At 37.7% G+C, this 18313-nt stretch overlaps 1 protein-coding gene across 3 annotated transcripts; it reads right to left on the bottom strand.

Moving 5' to 3' along the window:
• Window positions 1-3361: 3361 nt before the first annotated feature.
• On the bottom strand, window positions 3362-15923 carry RABGEF1 (RAB guanine nucleotide exchange factor (GEF) 1). 3 transcript variants are annotated; one of them, XM_009587140.1, is made up of 10 exons: window positions 15738-15916; window positions 13199-13365; window positions 12032-12151; window positions 9870-9890; window positions 8798-8964; window positions 7122-7203; window positions 6183-6315; window positions 5692-5783; window positions 5066-5322; window positions 3362-4032 (listed from the first exon to the last, which is right to left on the bottom strand). In XM_009587140.1, exons 1-10 carry the CDS (start codon window positions 15914-15916, stop codon window positions 3634-3636), a joined length of 1617 nt encoding a protein of 538 aa, XP_009585435.1. In that variant the 3' UTR covers window positions 3362-3633. The 3 variants fall into 3 exon arrangements, with proteins under 3 accessions (XP_009585435.1, XP_009585437.1, XP_009585436.1); XM_009587142.1 differs by lacking the exons at window positions 9870-9890; window positions 12032-12151 and having other exon boundaries at window positions 15738-15923; XM_009587141.1 differs by lacking the exons at window positions 9870-9890; window positions 12032-12151 and having other exon boundaries at window positions 8798-8967; window positions 15738-15918.
• Between the last annotated feature and the right edge of the window lie 2390 nt (window positions 15924-18313).

The following is an 18313-nucleotide window of genomic DNA, read 5'->3' as shown; positions in this document are numbered from 1 at the left end:
CCCTTTTCCACTAAAACTGTCCAACTTTTTTTTTTTTTTAAAGATGTCCAATACCTAAAAGTGTTCAAGAGCAGCTGCACCACCCTGCGATTTACAGCCAGGGTCTCCACCCTGCCAACCCACCCCCGACTCCATTAGCAGCAGCAGTTTGACAAGCTGGAAGGATCCGTAAGTATTTGCAAGAGTCATGGTACTTTGGAAAGGTAAAATTACAGTATTTTCCTGAAGAGCAGAAAGGTCAGAAATCACCGTCTTCGAAGATGTCTAAGGACAGTACTGAATTACTCACCTTAGTTAATGACCGGCTCCCTTCTCGACCGTGGCTTTTGGAAAGCAGGAGGTAGTAGTGCCAACGCACATTTGGCAAGCCTCTCAGATGATTAAAGAACAAAAACAAAGCCTATACACTAGTTCTGTACACCTCTCCGACGTCTCTGGCTGTAGATAAAGCACAAGGACACCTTATCTCCTACTGGATACCTAGAGGAACTGTCAAAACCATTTTGTCCTGTGTTGCAGCCACTACAGCATACGAGCCTCCAAGGTTCAGTTCTTTACCAGATGGAACCCTGCTTCTCCTCCCCTCAACCATTTTAACCCTTTTTTTCAAATTGCTGTTAAATAGCACTAGTTATATGTATCAGCATTTAAGATACCCAGCCACAGGAGAATGTACACCAGAGAATTTGTAAACATTGATGATAACTGGGTAGAAGAATCAATTTAATTTCCTAATTCAGTTACGTGAAACCAAAGACATACAGTTTAATTCACCAGCACTTCCTGTAAAATAGGTGCTTTACTACAGCAAAATAAATAGGCAGTTCAGATGCAAAGTCGTTTACGACGACTGTAAGGAGCTCACATTGAGTCATTTTAAGTAATACAGAAGTAGCAGTGGGCTGTTGAAAAAAACAATTTTTGATACTGTGACTGTCACCAAAGCACAGCAGTCTGTATTCCAATTCACTTTAAGATAGTATTTCATTTTAACTCTCTGGTTCACAAGTAACTTGTTCATAGACACAATTTCATAACCTTTTGCATCACTGAGGTCTCTCACTGTACCTTATCCCAGACTTGCCTGTGGGACCAGAGCATCTCTGTACTACAGTGATGCCCAGCACCGAGCCCATCTGGTGCTGCTAACGAGAGGGTTCATCAGCTCATGCCGAGCCCAGAACTGACACAGCATCTTCCCAGCTCAGCGAGCAGCACCTTGCAACGCCCTGTGCATGGTGGCTTGCCCAGTCTGAATGTTTAAACACTGGGAAGATACTCTGCAGTATTTACTAGGGCAACTGAACTCTCTTACTTTTAAGCAAGACAAACCTATTTACCTGTTTTACCTACAGACGGGTCATTTGCCTAATAAAGTATTGACAAGGTTTTAAAGCAGTCCAGTTACTCAAACGCCAGAATGCAAGTTCCTGTGAGAGCTGCTCCCAGCCTTGTTACCACTCAGGCTACACTATGGCTAGGAGCAAACCACTCCTGCCTGCTGACTTTTAGATGGGGTATGGAAATCCATCTTACCTGCCTTTTGGGGGATTTGTTTGCTGAAACCACTCCCACTTTAGTGGCTTGATAACAAGATGGCTTATGAGTAAGAGATACTGGTACAAATGCACCAGCTAGTCGTTCTTAAGTACTTAATCACTACAATGATCTTTCTGCAAAGAAGACAACATTGTTACCTGGACTTGCACTTGAATGGCTAAGAGTTCTGTCTCCCAAATCACAGAGAATGCAGACGCAGTCACAATTATATTCACATTAATCATTAACAGCAGAACAAAACCCGGTGACGAGATCTTTAGCAACGCATTAACAAGGGCATAATGTACACACTTTTATTTAAACATGGCAATTTACACAATAGCTAAAAGTTTGGTTTTTTTTTTTATTACCCCCTCAGGAAAACTTGTGTACCTGGATATCAGAATAAGCACCTAGTGTTTATAAATAAAGACTTTGCAGTATTATTTACTGCAAGTACTGGTCAGATCCTAAGCAATCTGGGCGCAGCGACACATGGATACAAATAATCTAATTTCTTGTGATTATCCGATTAGCTCATTGCTTCACCTCAGCAGTGGAGGTTTGGGTAACTGGTTATCTCTGAAACACTAGGAATGCATAGTTCATAAGGCTAAATACATTTGACAAAAAGGGACAAATCACAGTTGTGGTCTGAAATTATTGCAGTGCAAATTTAAAATCGCAGTGTCTTTAAAGCAGTGGAACATAATAAAGAGGTAGGTACTTTCCTCCTTGATGGTAAGAATTTAACATTGCTTAAGAGTAGTTCAAGCTAAGTAGCTTTATGGTAGATATCTCAGGTACACAAACAAGTCATGGCAGTCTGGATTAACTGGAAGATACTTAAAATGATATATAAAATGTTTCACTGGCATAAAAAAGTTATATTGCAAGAGGTTACTTTTTGTGGAATGAGCTATTATTCTTAACTTGAAATACACCAATTAAACTTTTAGTGACATAAAGCCGTATTTACCTTGATGTTCAATACTTTAGCAAGGTAACTCCCTTTGCTAAAGGGGGGGTCACTAAAGATCAGAAGACTGATGTTTCATGAAAATAAAATGCCCAGAGCAATGGCTTATGCTTCTTCTAAAAAGCAGCCTCTAATTATATGAACTTATTTATCTACCAGGATTGTCAAAAAAGCAATGAAGACCTAGCCCACTAATGGAAATTACTAGGCAATGCCAGAAAGAGAAAGCCACTTTTGGTGCAACTCTTGCACTATCTCCTCCCCGCCCCCTTTTTGTTCCACATTATGCAATTTTTAATAAAAATATTTCCTTCCTTTCTGAAGCTTGGCTCAACATTCTCTTCAAAAGTAGTAATATCAGCACTTAGTGCACCACTGAAGACTATCAGGTGTACTGACAAAGCAGAGAGAACATTTACATGAAGAAATGTCGTATTTTAAATAACACTTTTTTTTTTTTACAGATCAGATTACAAGATGAGCGTCAAGTTTCCAGATGATTACAACAATATCCCCTCTGACTGTAATTCATCAGTTATACCATCTAGCTTACTGAAACATTAACAGTGTACTTGCCTTTATACTGCAACGTGATTTAACTGAAAGGTGCTAAAATGAACACTCATATCATTTTCACTCATACACAAGATGTCATGCACAGTTTAGACATTAGATTTTAAATCTATTTACAATTTTACATATTTTACAATATATTTTTCATCTTTACAGCTACAGAATAAATTCAGACTAACATTGGTATCTTTTGAGTTTCTGCTGGAACTCAAAGTCTTTATGTTAAACTAATTATTAAAAACAAGTAAGTGCATGCCTAGAAGGAAGCTTTCAAGAAAGATGTCAATGGACTAGTGTTGCTTAAAAATTACACCGGTTTGTGTAGAAAATTTAAATTCAGTTCAAAAACTCACAAAAACCTAATAGAAATCTACTTGACTAAAATAAATACAATTCATTACATTTAACAAAAAAAAAAATGTATCTTTAAAAATGTACTGATTTAAGCTCATCTGATTTTTAGCCTTAAATTTACTTCCCTTCCCAAGTAACAGATAGTACTAGGTGAGGGTAATGATGCTTTTCAAAGTTAACACTGATAATTATCCTGCATAAACCTGAGGCTGCAGTGGTGGGGGCAGCTTGTCATTCTCCACATTTTCAGAGTCAATAGCTGCTAAGGCTTGATTTTTTGGTTTTATTTCTAGTGGATATTTCTCGACAATATCTTGGACTTCCTTTGTAATTCCATCAGTCCAATCTATTAGGTCTTTCTCAAGCTTCTTGGCTTCACTGACAATTCTTTCCTGTCTCTCATTCAACTGAGATAGTAGGTCTAAGTTTTTATACATTTGCTTAACACCCAGGCACACATCAGGTGAAAAACTGTCAGATTCTTGCTTCTTCGGGGATGTCTGACCAGTCATAAACCGATCAAAATCTTCTTGACTTAAATTTAAAGACTGAGCATCCAGTTTTTCAATGAAGGCCACAGCACAGCACTGCAAACAAAACAGAGTGAGTATCATTGCAAGGTACCGATTGGAACTTATGCATTCTATTTTTCAATCCTGCTGTTAGACCAGTAACTGATTTTTTTATTTAATGCCTCAACAGATTGCTCCTTTTCCAGAAGCTAGCTATATAAGACAGTTCACATGCGCCTCTCCTCTCCCCAGAGTTTGAAGAAGTCAAAAACTCCGAGAACGATATAGGAAGACACCATTTCAGCTGAATGGTATTGACTCACTGGATAATGTCCATTACAAATCTCAGGGTCACTGCATTTTGGAGGTGAGAGACCAGAAAGGACAAGACATGACAACTAGACAGGAGCACTATATTAATATTTAATAATCTGGTCAGCAGAGATCTGCTATGGTCTCTATTCATTTTCTGAAGGAAGGAACGTCAAATGCTCATCTTACCTTGAGGATGCTCTCCTCCTACTGAAAGGAATTTTTAACATTCCAAGTATTTCATTCAACTACATATTCTCCCTCGAGAAAATTGCTTTACAATGAAATGCAGAGAAGCCAAGTTCATAATCGTAATTCCTTCTAATATAAACAAGCACACCAATAAGTGCCTCCTGCAGAAGCTTTAAAAAGCCTGTTTACCTCCACACATGAATGGCCTAGTTCTGCAGTCCCTACAAGAAATACAATCTCATGGGCTTAAACGGGGAACTTTGCATCCGTAACATCTGCACAGTCCAAACTCAGGACTTTAGGAATAGAAAGTATTTATCTCCTTACAGAATAAAAATATACTCAAGTCTTAGCATCAGACTATTCAAATAAAGGGTTTAATATTATCAAGAAAGCAAAGCACTGGTTTGGAAAGCAGAGAAGGAAGAGAGAGGAGGTATAAAGCAAAAGGGCTTGCTGTACACTAAGTAACCTCAACCACTATTTGAAGAGTAGTTTTCATTTTCCTTCTGTGTTATACTGTGTTTGCCTTTACTGGAAATTCCTACATCCAAATAAAAGACAATCTTGTTGTATAAAACGTCAACACTATTCCTGCACTTACCAGATTGGTAAAATAGTAGCCGTCTTCTCCTGTCATTAACCTGCTTGGATTACAAAAGCGTGTTATATACTGGATGTTAGACTGCAAGCGAGGTGGGTTTCCCTTCAAAACAATGTATATAAGTGTAGGAAGAAAGTCATCAGCAGAAGCTGGTTCATTTTTTGTGATTTTAATAGCATTAAATATATGCTTGCTGCACTTGGTGATGCATGCTAATTTATCACGAGGGACACGCTTGGAATCCATTTCAATAATATCTGTAAGATAAAAAAATCCTCAAATCATTAAAACCGTATTAATCAGACACCTGAATGAGTAGGACACTTACTGGACAATACTAAAATTGCATCATTTTTATCTGTGGTTCTTGATGTTCCATAAAAAGTATCTGTTTATTCAACCTTCTCTTGGTTCAGTCCAAGTATTTCAAATAGATCAGGTAAGCCTAAACACCTCTGTGATGGAAAAATTATTCCTGCTTCATAGATGATATACTAGTCCAATACCACAAAGACTACTGCAAATCTAAAAGCCTGGACCCCCTTCTTTCGACAGCAGAAAATAATCTCTATGAACAGAAGATCTGAAATTTAAGGCTGTAAATGTAAACTTCATTGTTCACAAACCTGTAATTGCTTTTACAACCATATCAGAGACTTCTGGAATTTCTTCATTGACAGGAACACACAGCATTTGCGGAGTTACCCAGTGCAAAGCCCTATGACAAGAAAACATGTTAAACTGTTCTGTGCCAGTAACATTCAGGTATTTGAAACCAGCTGCTTCTTGAATTCAATGCACAAGGAGTGCTTTGTGTAAATGAGGCACTAGTCCAGTTATAAGGTAGTTTATTCCGCTGAAGTAATTTATTTCCAGAAAAAATATTTTCTTTTTTTGCTATAATTTAACAAAAGCACACCAATTAGTTTTCCTAGTGTGGTAGCTTTCATTATTCATTCTATTCATTCCTTCTGTTTCTTAAATAAAGTGTTTTTAACTCTTTCTAGTTAAAAAGCTTGCCATTTTTGTATGTACAGCAAAAGATTTTTAATGTCTTGATTCATAGCTCATTCACAGGACTGTGGATTACTCAACTATTTTTCTTTCAAAGACTTACCTGATTCTCTTTTGGACAGCAAGATCTTTCTTCTCATCATCAGTTGTCTCAGGGCAAAAGACATATTTATACTGTCGAGTCATAATGTATTTTTCAATCTGATCCATTGCTTTCTCAACTTTTTCAGGGGGCACTGAAAGGTACAAATCCCACCCCAATACAGTAAATAAAGTATTCCGTGGCTATTTTGAAGATTTAATACAGTTTGGTCCTAATATCACCAAATCAGTACTACTGACTTGAGCCACCCTGAGTTAATGGATATACTTGGAGTATTTTCATTCTCTACAGGAGAAGTAAAAATATAATGGCGAGAACACCACAGTGACATGCCAAAATAAGTACATGCATAGGTTCACAAAGAAGCACATTCATTTAGCACATTCAACACACAAATTGGGTTCAGCTGCTTGCAGCTTACAAGAATATTTCTTGAAAATACACTCTTTGAAAATAAATCCAGTGAGGTCTTCCAAGTCCTCTGTTCCTGTTTATGTCTAAAAAAAATCCCTGGGTATGTTTAAGCTGGGCCACTTGCATACCAGGCACATAAAAGCAGTCCACAACAGCACTCCTCTCTCACTGGCTTCTTGTGCATTACAGGGTAACATAAGGCTCACAGCCTGTTAATTGGGTTGAGGCTACACATTCAACTTCAGTTTTAAACAAATAGTATTGAATTTAAAACAAGAAATGAAAACAACTGAACCACATTTAATTCAGAGTTTAAGAAAAACCTGTAAAACCAAATAATTTAGACTGCAAAACTTTATAGAACTGGTGCTGCTGGGAATAGTTCTGACTATGGTACTAGAATTTGTTAACAGCATTTCTGAAAGCTGGTTAGGAATGCTTCATTTTTACTTGAAAATGCAAGAGGCTTTACCCTCAAATCATTACTTTTTCAGCAGTAAGACATGAGGAAGAAGAACATGGTACCTTTCCAACGTGTCTGTAATTTCTCTGCTACATTTTGATAGAAGTCCTGGGCACATTCAGATTGCTCCTCAATACTTAAGTCCTGTAACAGAAAACTGATTAAATGTGCACGTGTGGAAGAAATGGCAGCAATGCCTTTGATGTTTTGTTTTTGTTTAAGGAAAGCGTCCAGCTGCACTAACAGTCTGAGAATGCAAATATATCATCAGAGGTGTTTATGTTGGCTAAATTATATTAAAAAATATGAGAAACCAAGACATACTGGCTCTTTAACATGTGAAAGACTTAGGTTTATTTGCTGAACAGATGTATTTAGCAATGGAATTGGACAGGTGCAATGCCATTTTCCCCACACACATCCCTGAGTAACGGTGACAAAATAATGTAGGTTATTAAGCAGAATGCTTGCTCCCAATTTTGTGTCTGTAACTTTTTAAAAGATGATATACAGTATACCAAAAAACCAAGAACATACATCATGTATTTGAAAGAATATCTATACAGTAAACACTTCTAATGATAAAGTTACTATGAAATATATTCACAATGTTATTTGCGAAACAACATTGTCTTTTGAGCATTAACTAACTGAGCTACTGAAGAACAGAATGGAGGTTTGAAGGGTTAAAATTAACTTTACGGATCAAGTCACTTTTCACCATTAAATGGCAGCATAAAACCATATGTAAAAAAACAAATGGAGAGAGAATTTAGTTTCTGAATTCTCTAAGGCCAAAAACTAGACAGTTACCCTGAACACAAGCCTCAGCTCTGATGGCAGTGCTGCATTTTAGGCCTGGTTTACGTGTAGTAGCAAATTATATGTTTTGAGAAAGACTTCTTTTTGACTAGCAGAAACTATCAAGGAACCAGGAAATGAGAGTACCTTCAATGTTTATAACCAATAATAATACACTATTCTCACAAACTCTATGCTCAGAATGAATCAGTTCTAAAAGAAGAAAAAAAAAAAAACCCAACTTCAAGATGTTTTTGAAGTGGTGGGCATGTAAGGTTCCATCAAAACTCCCTTTAATTTCCAGTCCAACTGGAGGATATAATTTGAGTAATCACATACTAAATAGGAAAGGGGGGAGTGGGGGGGTGGCGTGGGAAGGTGTGCTGAATACTGACTCATTTCAACCATAGGTGGCACTACAGACACATTAATATTTCAAGAATATTAAATATTTACAAGGAGAATGAAGATGTAAGCCTTATTCCATATTAAAAAAAAGCACAGTCAAGTTCCCCCTCCCCAAAGAAAAGGAGACATGTGGTTTGATACTGTATTATCTTTATAACTTTTTAGACTTAAGATATCTAAAAACTTGTTATGTAATATATTGTAATTTCCACAAGTCATATTTATCTAGAAAATTGTTTGTTCAACAGACATTTTATCTTTCAGAACTAATTTATTCAGGATGCAATGGAAAGTTCTCTCAAGACACCTGAGATTCTGGGGTTTGAGGGTTTCTTTGGTCATATACCATACCAAAAAGGAAGGCATTCAGAATTTAAGACTGCCACTAGATCTTCATTTGACTAAGCATATCAGCTGAAGACTCCTATATACAATATATAAAAACCAAACTGCTGGAAGAAGAGCAGCATTTTCTCCATCTCTCCCTAATTTCCCTGTTTTATTTATGTAAAAGGCATGCAAAACTTACCCTTTTATGATTCATTGTGTCCAAAAATAGTTTACATTGCTTATAGATATCTTGTCCAGGTTTATGATATGTCTTGAGAAATTCTATGAATTCCTTGGATACTCGATCTGTCTCGATGCTAGCCTGCCTGTTTATAGAAGGGCTGGGAGCCTTGGCTTCTTGGATCTCTGCTGGGAAAATTTGGGCACATCAGATTAGAGTTTTTACACTGACAGATGAATTCAGGAAGCGTTTAACGTGTATTAAAATTTCAGGTTGTTTTTTCCAACAGTGCAGATGAATAAGCATTTATTTCTCAAGCTTTACCAGTGAAATGCTGGATATTATTAAACAGAACTCTAGGAAACTGAGTATTCCACTGAAGTGAAACATTTATAGCCACATACCCATTTACACTAATGGCCTTTTTATATTAGCAAATTACTGTAACATGGGTTTGTTTTCTCATTTCTTACATTTTCATTCCCAGGTAAGATGTCCCCATACAAGGTCTGCAGCATATAAGGATTCTGCAGCAGTTTAAGATAATGGAGGGGTCCCTTTTCCATTCTACCTCAGCTTTACCTTCCTGCTCCTTTGCTTGCACCAACACAAGTATTCATTCAACTGGCTCATGAACTATCTCAGGGAGTAGTAGTTTGGGGCAGTCCTAGTCAGAAATCAGTGGGTTTTATGGGGTTATTTTTCAGCCTGATCAGCTCCCCAGGCTGGCTTCCTACCAGGTCACAGGAGCAGCAGCACAAGACAAGGAATGGGAGCATGAGGTTGGTGCAAACGCAGCAGCCCTTCTTTGGCTAGGCTGCAGATGCCACAGAATCACACCTGCAGTGTAAATGAGAACTTGGCCATTTGTGTTTCAGCAAGAGCAGAAGCACCACATCTGTTCAAGGAAGAATTTGCTTGGCACTCAAGAAGGAGGTAGGAACACAGACTGCACACAGCCCTGGATGCAAGTTTATATAGCTGCAACCACGGGGTTTTTCCACACAAACACATCTGATTTTCCAAGGTGTAAGTTGCAAGTTATTTGTACTGATCCAATACCTTCACTACCCAAGTTTAGTTTACCCACCTTTCAACTTGCCAGCCAACACTGTTCAAAATGAAGGATTGAATAGAGATGATGTAAATGAACATGATGAAAAGCAAGCAGCAAAGAGACAGAAAACATGAAAATATTCATGATCAACATGATACAAACATAGCTTTCAATCTGAAAATACTAACACACACAACAAAAAATCCTTGTTTCAATAAGCATACATGCAGAACTCCAAAATAAAACGAAATAAATGGGATTAGTATATTTAAATTGGTATGTTTCATTTGAACTTGAGGTAGCTTATTGGGGGATTTGTTGTTGTTTACTTTTAAAGAGATCCAGCACTATAATAAATTCAAAGCTGTATGATCCAGTGACTAACAAACTGGTCATTTGACCAAAGCACAAGACTCATTAGCACCTCTACACTTCAGCATAACCTTCTCTGGGTAATTTGGCCAGGTACCATTAGAACATTTATGATATTTAAGTGATAAGAATGGAAAAGGTTTTACAAATATTTACATTCCAACTGTAGCAATCAAGACAGAAAGTGCAAATCAATCTCCTTTCTAGTTACACAAGATCACTTTTTCCAGAGGGGATTTCCTCCAACCTTCTTTATACCTAAGATTCAAAGTAGAATGCCTGTACATTATTCAAGCTGAACGGCTTAAATTACTATATGTTGATCTAAATTTGTCACGTTTAATATTACATAACCAGTAAGAAGAGAGCATAGTTTTGAAACAATAAACAAAGAAAGCAGGTACACTTTTGAAAGGGTAGAATAAGATTTTTTTCCACAATTAATCACTGACTTCATTTCAAAGAACAGCTGAAGATTTATTTACTTATTTCAATACTGAGTTCACTGTATTATAAAAATAATGAACCTCATTCCGCCATTTGACCTTAAAGAATATGAATAAGATTTTTTCAGTCATAAATTTGAAATAGATTATTTTTTAGTTACTGGAGGGATGTAATCAACTAAGGCAGATTACTGTTAATGTAGGCATTAAAAAAAATTGAATGTTAGAATGAACTGTCTTTTTAATGACTCACACCGAGAATGACACATAGTCACTCAGAAACGTTGCAACTTCATTAATCTCTGCATTGAAATCCTGATTTAAGGAAAATGAATCTGTACAATATGCACTGATTACTAAGGACCACAGGAACAAATGTACTTTCAGTAACAAAATATTTTCAGCTTTGTCATGTACTCTAAAAGAATTAAGTCTAACTAAAAAGAAGCTGATTACAGAAAAGAAATTCCATCTCAACAAGTTAAAAGAGAACCTAGTAGAGGAGGTATGCCAAAATGAAAAGAAAGAGTATGGGAACAGTTAAGAAAGAATCACCTTTACAAAGAATAAACACTATTAATATTAAAATCTTTCTCAAGGCATTCTACAAAAATGCTAGTTGTCACAGCAGAACATTAGCACTCCAGTGATTCACTATGGTTGTGCCATGTCATGGATCTGAGTCCAAGTAAAGAACATAAAAAAAAGTGTTGTCATTAGCTCTACTACACACACCCATTCACCTTCTTCATATCATTTGCAAAATAAGAATGGTACATCTTCAAATTTCTTTAGTTACCAGAACACGTCAGAATTGCAAACAAATAACATAGGACAAGATCCTAAAGCCGTTTGCATCAAGGGTTTTGGCATTCTTTTGGTTTAAATGAAACCAGTATGTCTTCTCTTGATTTGAAGTTGTCTTCTTGATTAATATCACAAACATCTGGAGATGTTTTGAGAATGCACAAGTTCTTGAAGTGTAAATTATTACACTGAAGTAGTTTCAACTTATAATCAGATTTATAATGGCAACCTGGAATTATTTTTTGATAAAAATACGAAGCAGCACAAGATCTAGCTACTCCTTACAAACATTCTTATGTTTTTGAAACTGTATAATCCTTCAGAAGTCTCACTAAGGTAGAGCTCAAAGAAGCTTCAGCTTTATTCCTATACTCTCCCTACCAAAAAGCAATGAATTAGTTTAGAGATTCAAGTTCACCTCAAGATGCTAGACTTGCTTTTTTTGTCATCTTCATATGCAACAGCACAAGTTTGAACTGGCACAACCCTAGTTTGTATTTTGCAAAGCCCAACTAAGAAGTAAGCTTACTAAAATCAGGCAGACAGCTTGCTCAAGCTGTACTGCATTACCTTCAGTAGGGGAAGCCAGTTCCCAGGAGGGAGTAAAAATCTCCTTCAAATCCCTGAGAATGTTATCAGCATTTCGCTCCCTCCCAAGCTGTCCTTGCTTAACGATTTTCTCTTGAGCCACTGAAATAAACGCAAAAGCAAGCAAGACACCAGGAGCGGGAGCACGTCAGGAGAGATGGTGAAGGGAATAAAAAAAGAAAATATGGAAAGTGAGAAGAATGAACACAAAAAAAGTTTTTAATACATAGCTGAAAGCCTCATTTAGCCAGCTGCTGCCCATGCACCAAGACAAATTCTAAGATGAAACTCAGACATATTTAGAATTTCTTATTAAGGAAATGCATCGTCTATAAGGCTAAGATACATTAATGTTTCTTTTTCTTCTGGAATGCCTCCTCCACAGTCTAGCATTTTCCATTTTTTGCCCATGTAAGCTATTGCTATACAAAGACATCAGTGCCATTAATCATTCTTACTTATAACACATGCTGTAGAATAAACATTCAGCCAACTACTAACTTGATATTCACAACCCACATACACATAAACACTACAAGTTTCCTTTCACATTTATTTTCATTTAAAGGCACCCTGCTTACACATTCCATTTTTTCTGTTAAAGCTCTTGAAGTGATCTGTTATGGCAGCAGCATCTGATATTCTATATCAGCATTTCTATCACTCGTAGACATACCAGTTTGTTCAGGGTGACTGACAGCCAGTACCTCTTCTCCCGCTTTCTTCAGGAAGAGTTCCCCCTTGAGTCCTAAACTACAGTATCACACTATGGTTGACTCATGAATCTAGCAAGAATGTGCATCAAACAAACAAGATACTTCCACTCAACAGTGCAGTGGTAGACCACCACCAGGAATGTATTTATACTACACTTTAGTGGAAGAACTCCTGTATAACTGACACAAACACGGCCACAAATTTAGAAGTGCACTGTTCTATTTAAAAGATTGTTTGGCATCACCCAAAAGCTCACATTTTTTCAGTGTTTTCAGTAAGACTTCACATATCGCTCTCCAGAAGCATCATATTCCAACTTCTTAAAGTCAAGTCACAGAGCATTACTCTGCCTTTCAGTACAATACATCTATCAAAAATACTTTTTAAATTAACATGTTGTACAGAACCATTAAAAGCAAAGGAGAAAGTTACCCTTCTTAGCTCCTGTTCTGGAAGAAGCAGTGAAGAACTTCTTCACAGTAGTGACCTTTCGTGTTTTCTCATTGGTTTTCTTTTCTTCAAATTTTGAAAAGGTCAGTGACTGGGCCCCTTGGGTACTCTGACTACTGGCATATGCTTCTTCCTCCTCACGCTGAAGCCTAGAATTAGAAAAATGTAGGTCTAATTTAAGAGCTTAAAACCAGCACAAATAAGATAATTTCCTGTACAATAAATTAATTACTCATTTGACACGCTAATTCTCCTCTATACCCATCTTCATTTCTTGCTTCCTACCACATCTCCCTGCATTAAGTCCACTTTTTAAGTCCGCTCTTTCCATGTTATAATGGTGAGAGTGAGGGAAAGCTTAAGATGGCCAGGGAGGACTAAATAGTAAGGTCAAAAGGGAGGAAGTATAATCATGGTCACCTTCCCCTCATGTCACAGCCCTGAATTCTACACAGGTAGAGGTGAGGGGAAAGACTGCGGGAGCGCTTCCAATAATCAATTCAGTCGCCTTCCTCCCTGCATCCTGTTCCGAGTTTCACCACCTATTACCACAGGCAATCCTTTACCATCTTACTGAAGATAAAACCCATGGCTCGCAGCTGAGCAAGTAAAATACTCTGTCACAATCTCAGGAATATTCTGGGAGACATTATTATTGTCATAATTTGTTTTCAAGGTCTTGGTAATACATATGCTTGATTGAATGAACAAGGCAAATCACTTCTCTGCAACGTTGATGGATGCTTTGCAAAGACCAAGTCCATCTTTTAATTTACATGTACAAAGTAGGGGAGGGCAAACATACTAATCCTTCAATGGCTACTTTTCTTCCTATGCAGGAGGATTAAAATAGGTTAAATTATATTGCCCTTCAAGATGCTAAAAGGTTGAGCAATTTTCTTTAAAAATCCATCCAGCTCAGGATGGACCATGAATGGTCTTGCATTTGTAATCCCTTGAGACAGGAGTTGTGTCTTATCTGTGCTGACAAGCCTGTCTGTTCACTACAGCAAACAATCACAGCTTATCTCTTCCTTTAGCATCTTCCTACTGAACAGTTACTCATTAAAGAATTCTTTAAATGCCCCATTTTCTTGTACATAGATATTGTAAGACTGACAGCATAACTATCCGCTCTAGTAATACCGAAGTCCTTATTAACTGTTTAAGCCAAATTCATGGCAGAGAAAAAAATGACATGTCCTCTGTACTGTACTCAACAGCTTACCTGGCACCTTCTGATTAGGCTAAAAAAGGTTTCAAGCACTTCTTTCTACCTGTCTTTGCAGTTAATCTGTTCCAGTGCCAGACAGTAAAGAGAACTTTAAAAACAAACAAACAACTTCAAGGCCTAAGGTAAGAGGGTCTAGGGTAGTTAGGATACCAGAAAGTTTGGGGCTTCCAAACCCTAACCATGAGTTTGAACCCAACTCAAGAACGGAGAGCTTCCACAGATGTCACCTTCTTCAGGCAGGCTGATGTGAACACTGCACTTAATGCCTTTTTTTTCCTTCCCCTTCCCTCTTCTTCCCCCCCCCCCCCCAATGACCTTGGTTAATGTATCACTAGGTAAACTCAAGTTCACCGAAGGGTTCCAGACTCAAGTGCAGACATGTGTCTCAGTCATTTGCACTTTTTCCTAGAGTTCTGGTACACATTAAGGTAAGCATATTTAGAGAATCTGTGTCAATATGAACAAACATCCTGGCCAGCTCAAGTCAACTGCCAATCAATTCTTAAACACAGCTAAATGCTCCTCCATCTCAAGAATTCACATAACCCTGAAACAGTTAATTCTGAATGGATGTCATGTAACTCACACCTGGAAGTGACACAAAGGACAGCTGCAGTGCAAAAGAGGATGCTTTGCAGTGGATAATGCTTTTGCTTTCTACCCAAATCCAACAAAAAGCAGCTGTAGCTGTTCTTATTTTCTCACTCAAGCATAGATTTCCTCTAACCCCCATTTTCAGGGTCAAGCATTTATCACACTAGGAAAACTAGACTGTTTTGCAGAAAATACGTGCTTAGAAAAATTACCTGAATTATTAAAGCTAAAGCTTTGATGCTTTTGGGCTTAACCCTGCAGTTTAAAAGAACGACTACAGACCCAATTTTTTTTAATCAGTAGCTGAAACGTAAAACCATTGTGCTGGCTATATTCAAGACAATAACTGTGGTCTCCAGAGGCAGAGGTATTTTAATCAAAATTGTCACTTGCACCCTTCCAACCTCTAGTTAGAATTACAGATTTCAGTATGCAAATTAGGTCAAAGTATTTGTTGAGAGGTTGGGGGGGTGTTTACATTTGTTACTTCACAGACTTTCTTTTGAAACCTCTTAAATTAGAATGTCATAAATATTCACCTTTGCATCAAAAGAATTCCTGCTGGAAAGGTCAAATTTGAGAATTTATGATGCAACTAAGCTAGAGCAAATAGGACTAGAAAATAGGAGACAGGAATAGTATTTAGTGAAGTCACCCTACTGTAAAGACGAAGGAATAAAGAGGGCTCTTTACCGCTCTGCCAGCTCCCAATCCTCTTGAATCTGTTTCTGCCTGGCCTTATGGTATTCCTCTCTCCAGCACTTGGAGCAAAATCCCTGCCAAGCAGGATTGCCATAGTAACCACATCCTTTCTTGCACAGTAGCTCTGACTGATCAACGTGAATTCCTCTGCGTTCAGATTTCAGGTTCATTTTCTTCCTGTTTAAAGAGAAAAGGGTTAAAGACAGAAACATGATAACAGCCTGCTAGAAAGAATTTCTTTTGAAGGCTTATCTTTTAGAAAGAAGTCACCTGTTTTAATTATTGAATAGTTCCACAGCAACAAAATAAAGGCCGCAGGAGGAAGGGCACAGTTATATAATCATACAGCCCCAAAAGCCAACCGCAGCATTAGCATACGTTTGTATAGCTTTGACCTGCAAACAGTACTAGACAGCTGGCCTAGAAAGCAGGCCAGCAGTACCAGTCATACAGCTACGTACACATGTGGAAATAGGCACAATTCTCTGATCTCACCAGCACACTATTCTAACAGTCACAGAGACACAAAGCAACAGAGGAAAAAAGAAAGTTACAGTCACCACCAAAGAGAAGCCAACTGAGTAAGAGACAAAATGTAAATAGGCTTGTAAATGTATTCAGGCTGAGACTGTCTCTGCAAAGAATTACACTAGTGAGACTTTAGGTAACATATCTTTGGCCTCAGAGAATATGTCTTCGCAGCACAGTGAAGTATCACAGCTTACTCAGCAGGGTATGTTAACACGGATGAGATGCACCTCCATTTCCTTCAGTACTCAAGTTACTTTAGAGTTAAGTTGGGCATCTGTATAAAGCACAGTTCTATAGAATTTATATACATATACACATATATATAGTGACTGCAACAAAAAGATTTGTTTTCATGCCTACACTACCACCGCGCAGAGCTTGTCTTCCAACAATCCAGCCCTCCCCTTTCTTTCTTCGCTTGACAGAAACCATCCCACACGCCAGCTTGCTCTCAAGGACATTTCAACTACTTCATTCTAATCCTAAATGCTGGATTCATTTTAGGAGAGAAACAGCACAGGATCCCCTGCACTAGTAAGTTTAAGGTCTGCATATTAAAACATTGACATTTGGATTGCAATATTGACATACACAGACACTACAAATAGCACAGCAAGGCACTGGAAGGCAGGTCTTGGTCATTAAACCCAGCCCCTTTTTTTTTCTGCCATCTTCAGCAGAGAGTGCTTCGCATAAGCTGAGCAAGCACCTTCGCATTTCAGTTTCTTGCTCTCACATTCACAACCAAAGGCGCCCCTAGGACTTCCTTGCTCTAACAGGAAAACCAGAACATTTTTAAACCAACACATTTTTAAACCAACACTGCCCGCAGTTTGAATACCCTACTCTCCCCTCCAGCACATTACTTAAGATGACAGAAGGAAAACAACATACATTGAGATGCAATGTATGGAAAGCAAGATGAAAAGCGATTTTCTTAAATTAAAGAATGTCAGTAACTGTCAGAGCAAACTTGTTTTTCCCCGAGATTCAGAATGACCCCCTAAGTTCATATGCTTGAGGAATCTGGATCTCTGGTTGTTCATGCTTCTGCCCAGCAAAGGTTACTCAGCCCTGGAAGCTCTTGCACTCAACAGTCTCAGAAAGAGCCCCAGACTCTTCTCTGGGTCATCCAGCAAAACAATGTAATATGCACAACTGTCATTACCAAAGATAGTTTTCTACTACAGGAAGTAACAGCTATTTTGTTCCAAGCTGAATTATATGAAATAAACCATTTTAAAAGACTGATACTGTTTAACATCTCCCATTAAAGTTATTTTAAGTAAAATAACAGGAAACACGTATGATTTTCTCTGAGGGGGAACAAATTAAATATTCCATCTTATCTATGTAAGTATTAAGGCTCCTTCCACTAACAGCTTTTCTATCTTTGAAAGAAGTAATGAGTTTCTAAAAATAATCTAAAAATAGTTTCATTGTAGAGACCTGTGTATTAAGGGAATCAGTTTCTTAATGGCATAATCTATAAAGACACATTTTCTCATTTACATAGATGGAGAGCAGCTGAATACTCTTTTCTTTCCCACAGAAATGTCTGACAGTTAAACAGACATTAATATGCTTCTGCAAAGCAAAATGAAAAAACCAGCTAGATTTTAAATATTTGAGACAGCTTTACTTCATTCCCATATGGACATATTAACAGGGGAAAATAAGTACATTGCCTTCACAAAAATCTTTTGGTTTCTGTACTATCTTCATTTTCTGATTCCTCAAGTAAGGTCTTTATGTTGACTATAAATGGCACATAGATCTGGTGACTGACAATCTATCTAGCAGACCAGAAATTAAACATCAAATGTTTGTCAGCTGCACAGCCTTGGACAGAAATTGCATGTTGGCAGTATTTGGAAACACAGCCCATTCTCAGAGCATCACATATGCCCTTTATTATCAATTCTGAAAAGCAAAAGCTTAAAACTCTTCAGTTGCTCCTGATCCAGTTTAAAGACCACTTCCTCAAAACAGAAGCTGCAGCAGCATTTGCATTAGACACTTCTATTGCAAGTGCC

Source organism: Fulmarus glacialis, unplaced genomic scaffold (assembly GCF_000690835.1).
Source record: "Fulmarus glacialis isolate BGI_N327 unplaced genomic scaffold, ASM69083v1 scaffold23781, whole genome shotgun sequence".
Classification (NCBI taxonomy): Eukaryota; Metazoa; Chordata; class Aves; order Procellariiformes; family Procellariidae; genus Fulmarus; species Fulmarus glacialis.
This window is presented reverse-complemented; position numbering and strand designations above follow the sequence as displayed.

Bases quoted from the DNA above. Each gene is read 5' to 3' on its own strand.
- RABGEF1 (XM_009587140.1), bottom strand. From the start codon at position 15,916: ATGAACCTGAAATCTGAACGCAGAGGAATTCACGTTGATCAGTCAGAG. The intron at 12,152-13,198 runs GTAACTTTCTCC...CGTTTATTTCAG, and splicing joins CAGAACAGGAGCTAAGAAGG to TGGCTCAAGAGAAAATCGTT. The intron at 6,316-7,121 runs GTACCATGTTCT...TGTACCTTTCAG, and splicing joins ATTACAGACACGTTGGAAAG to TGCCCCCTGAAAAAGTTGAG.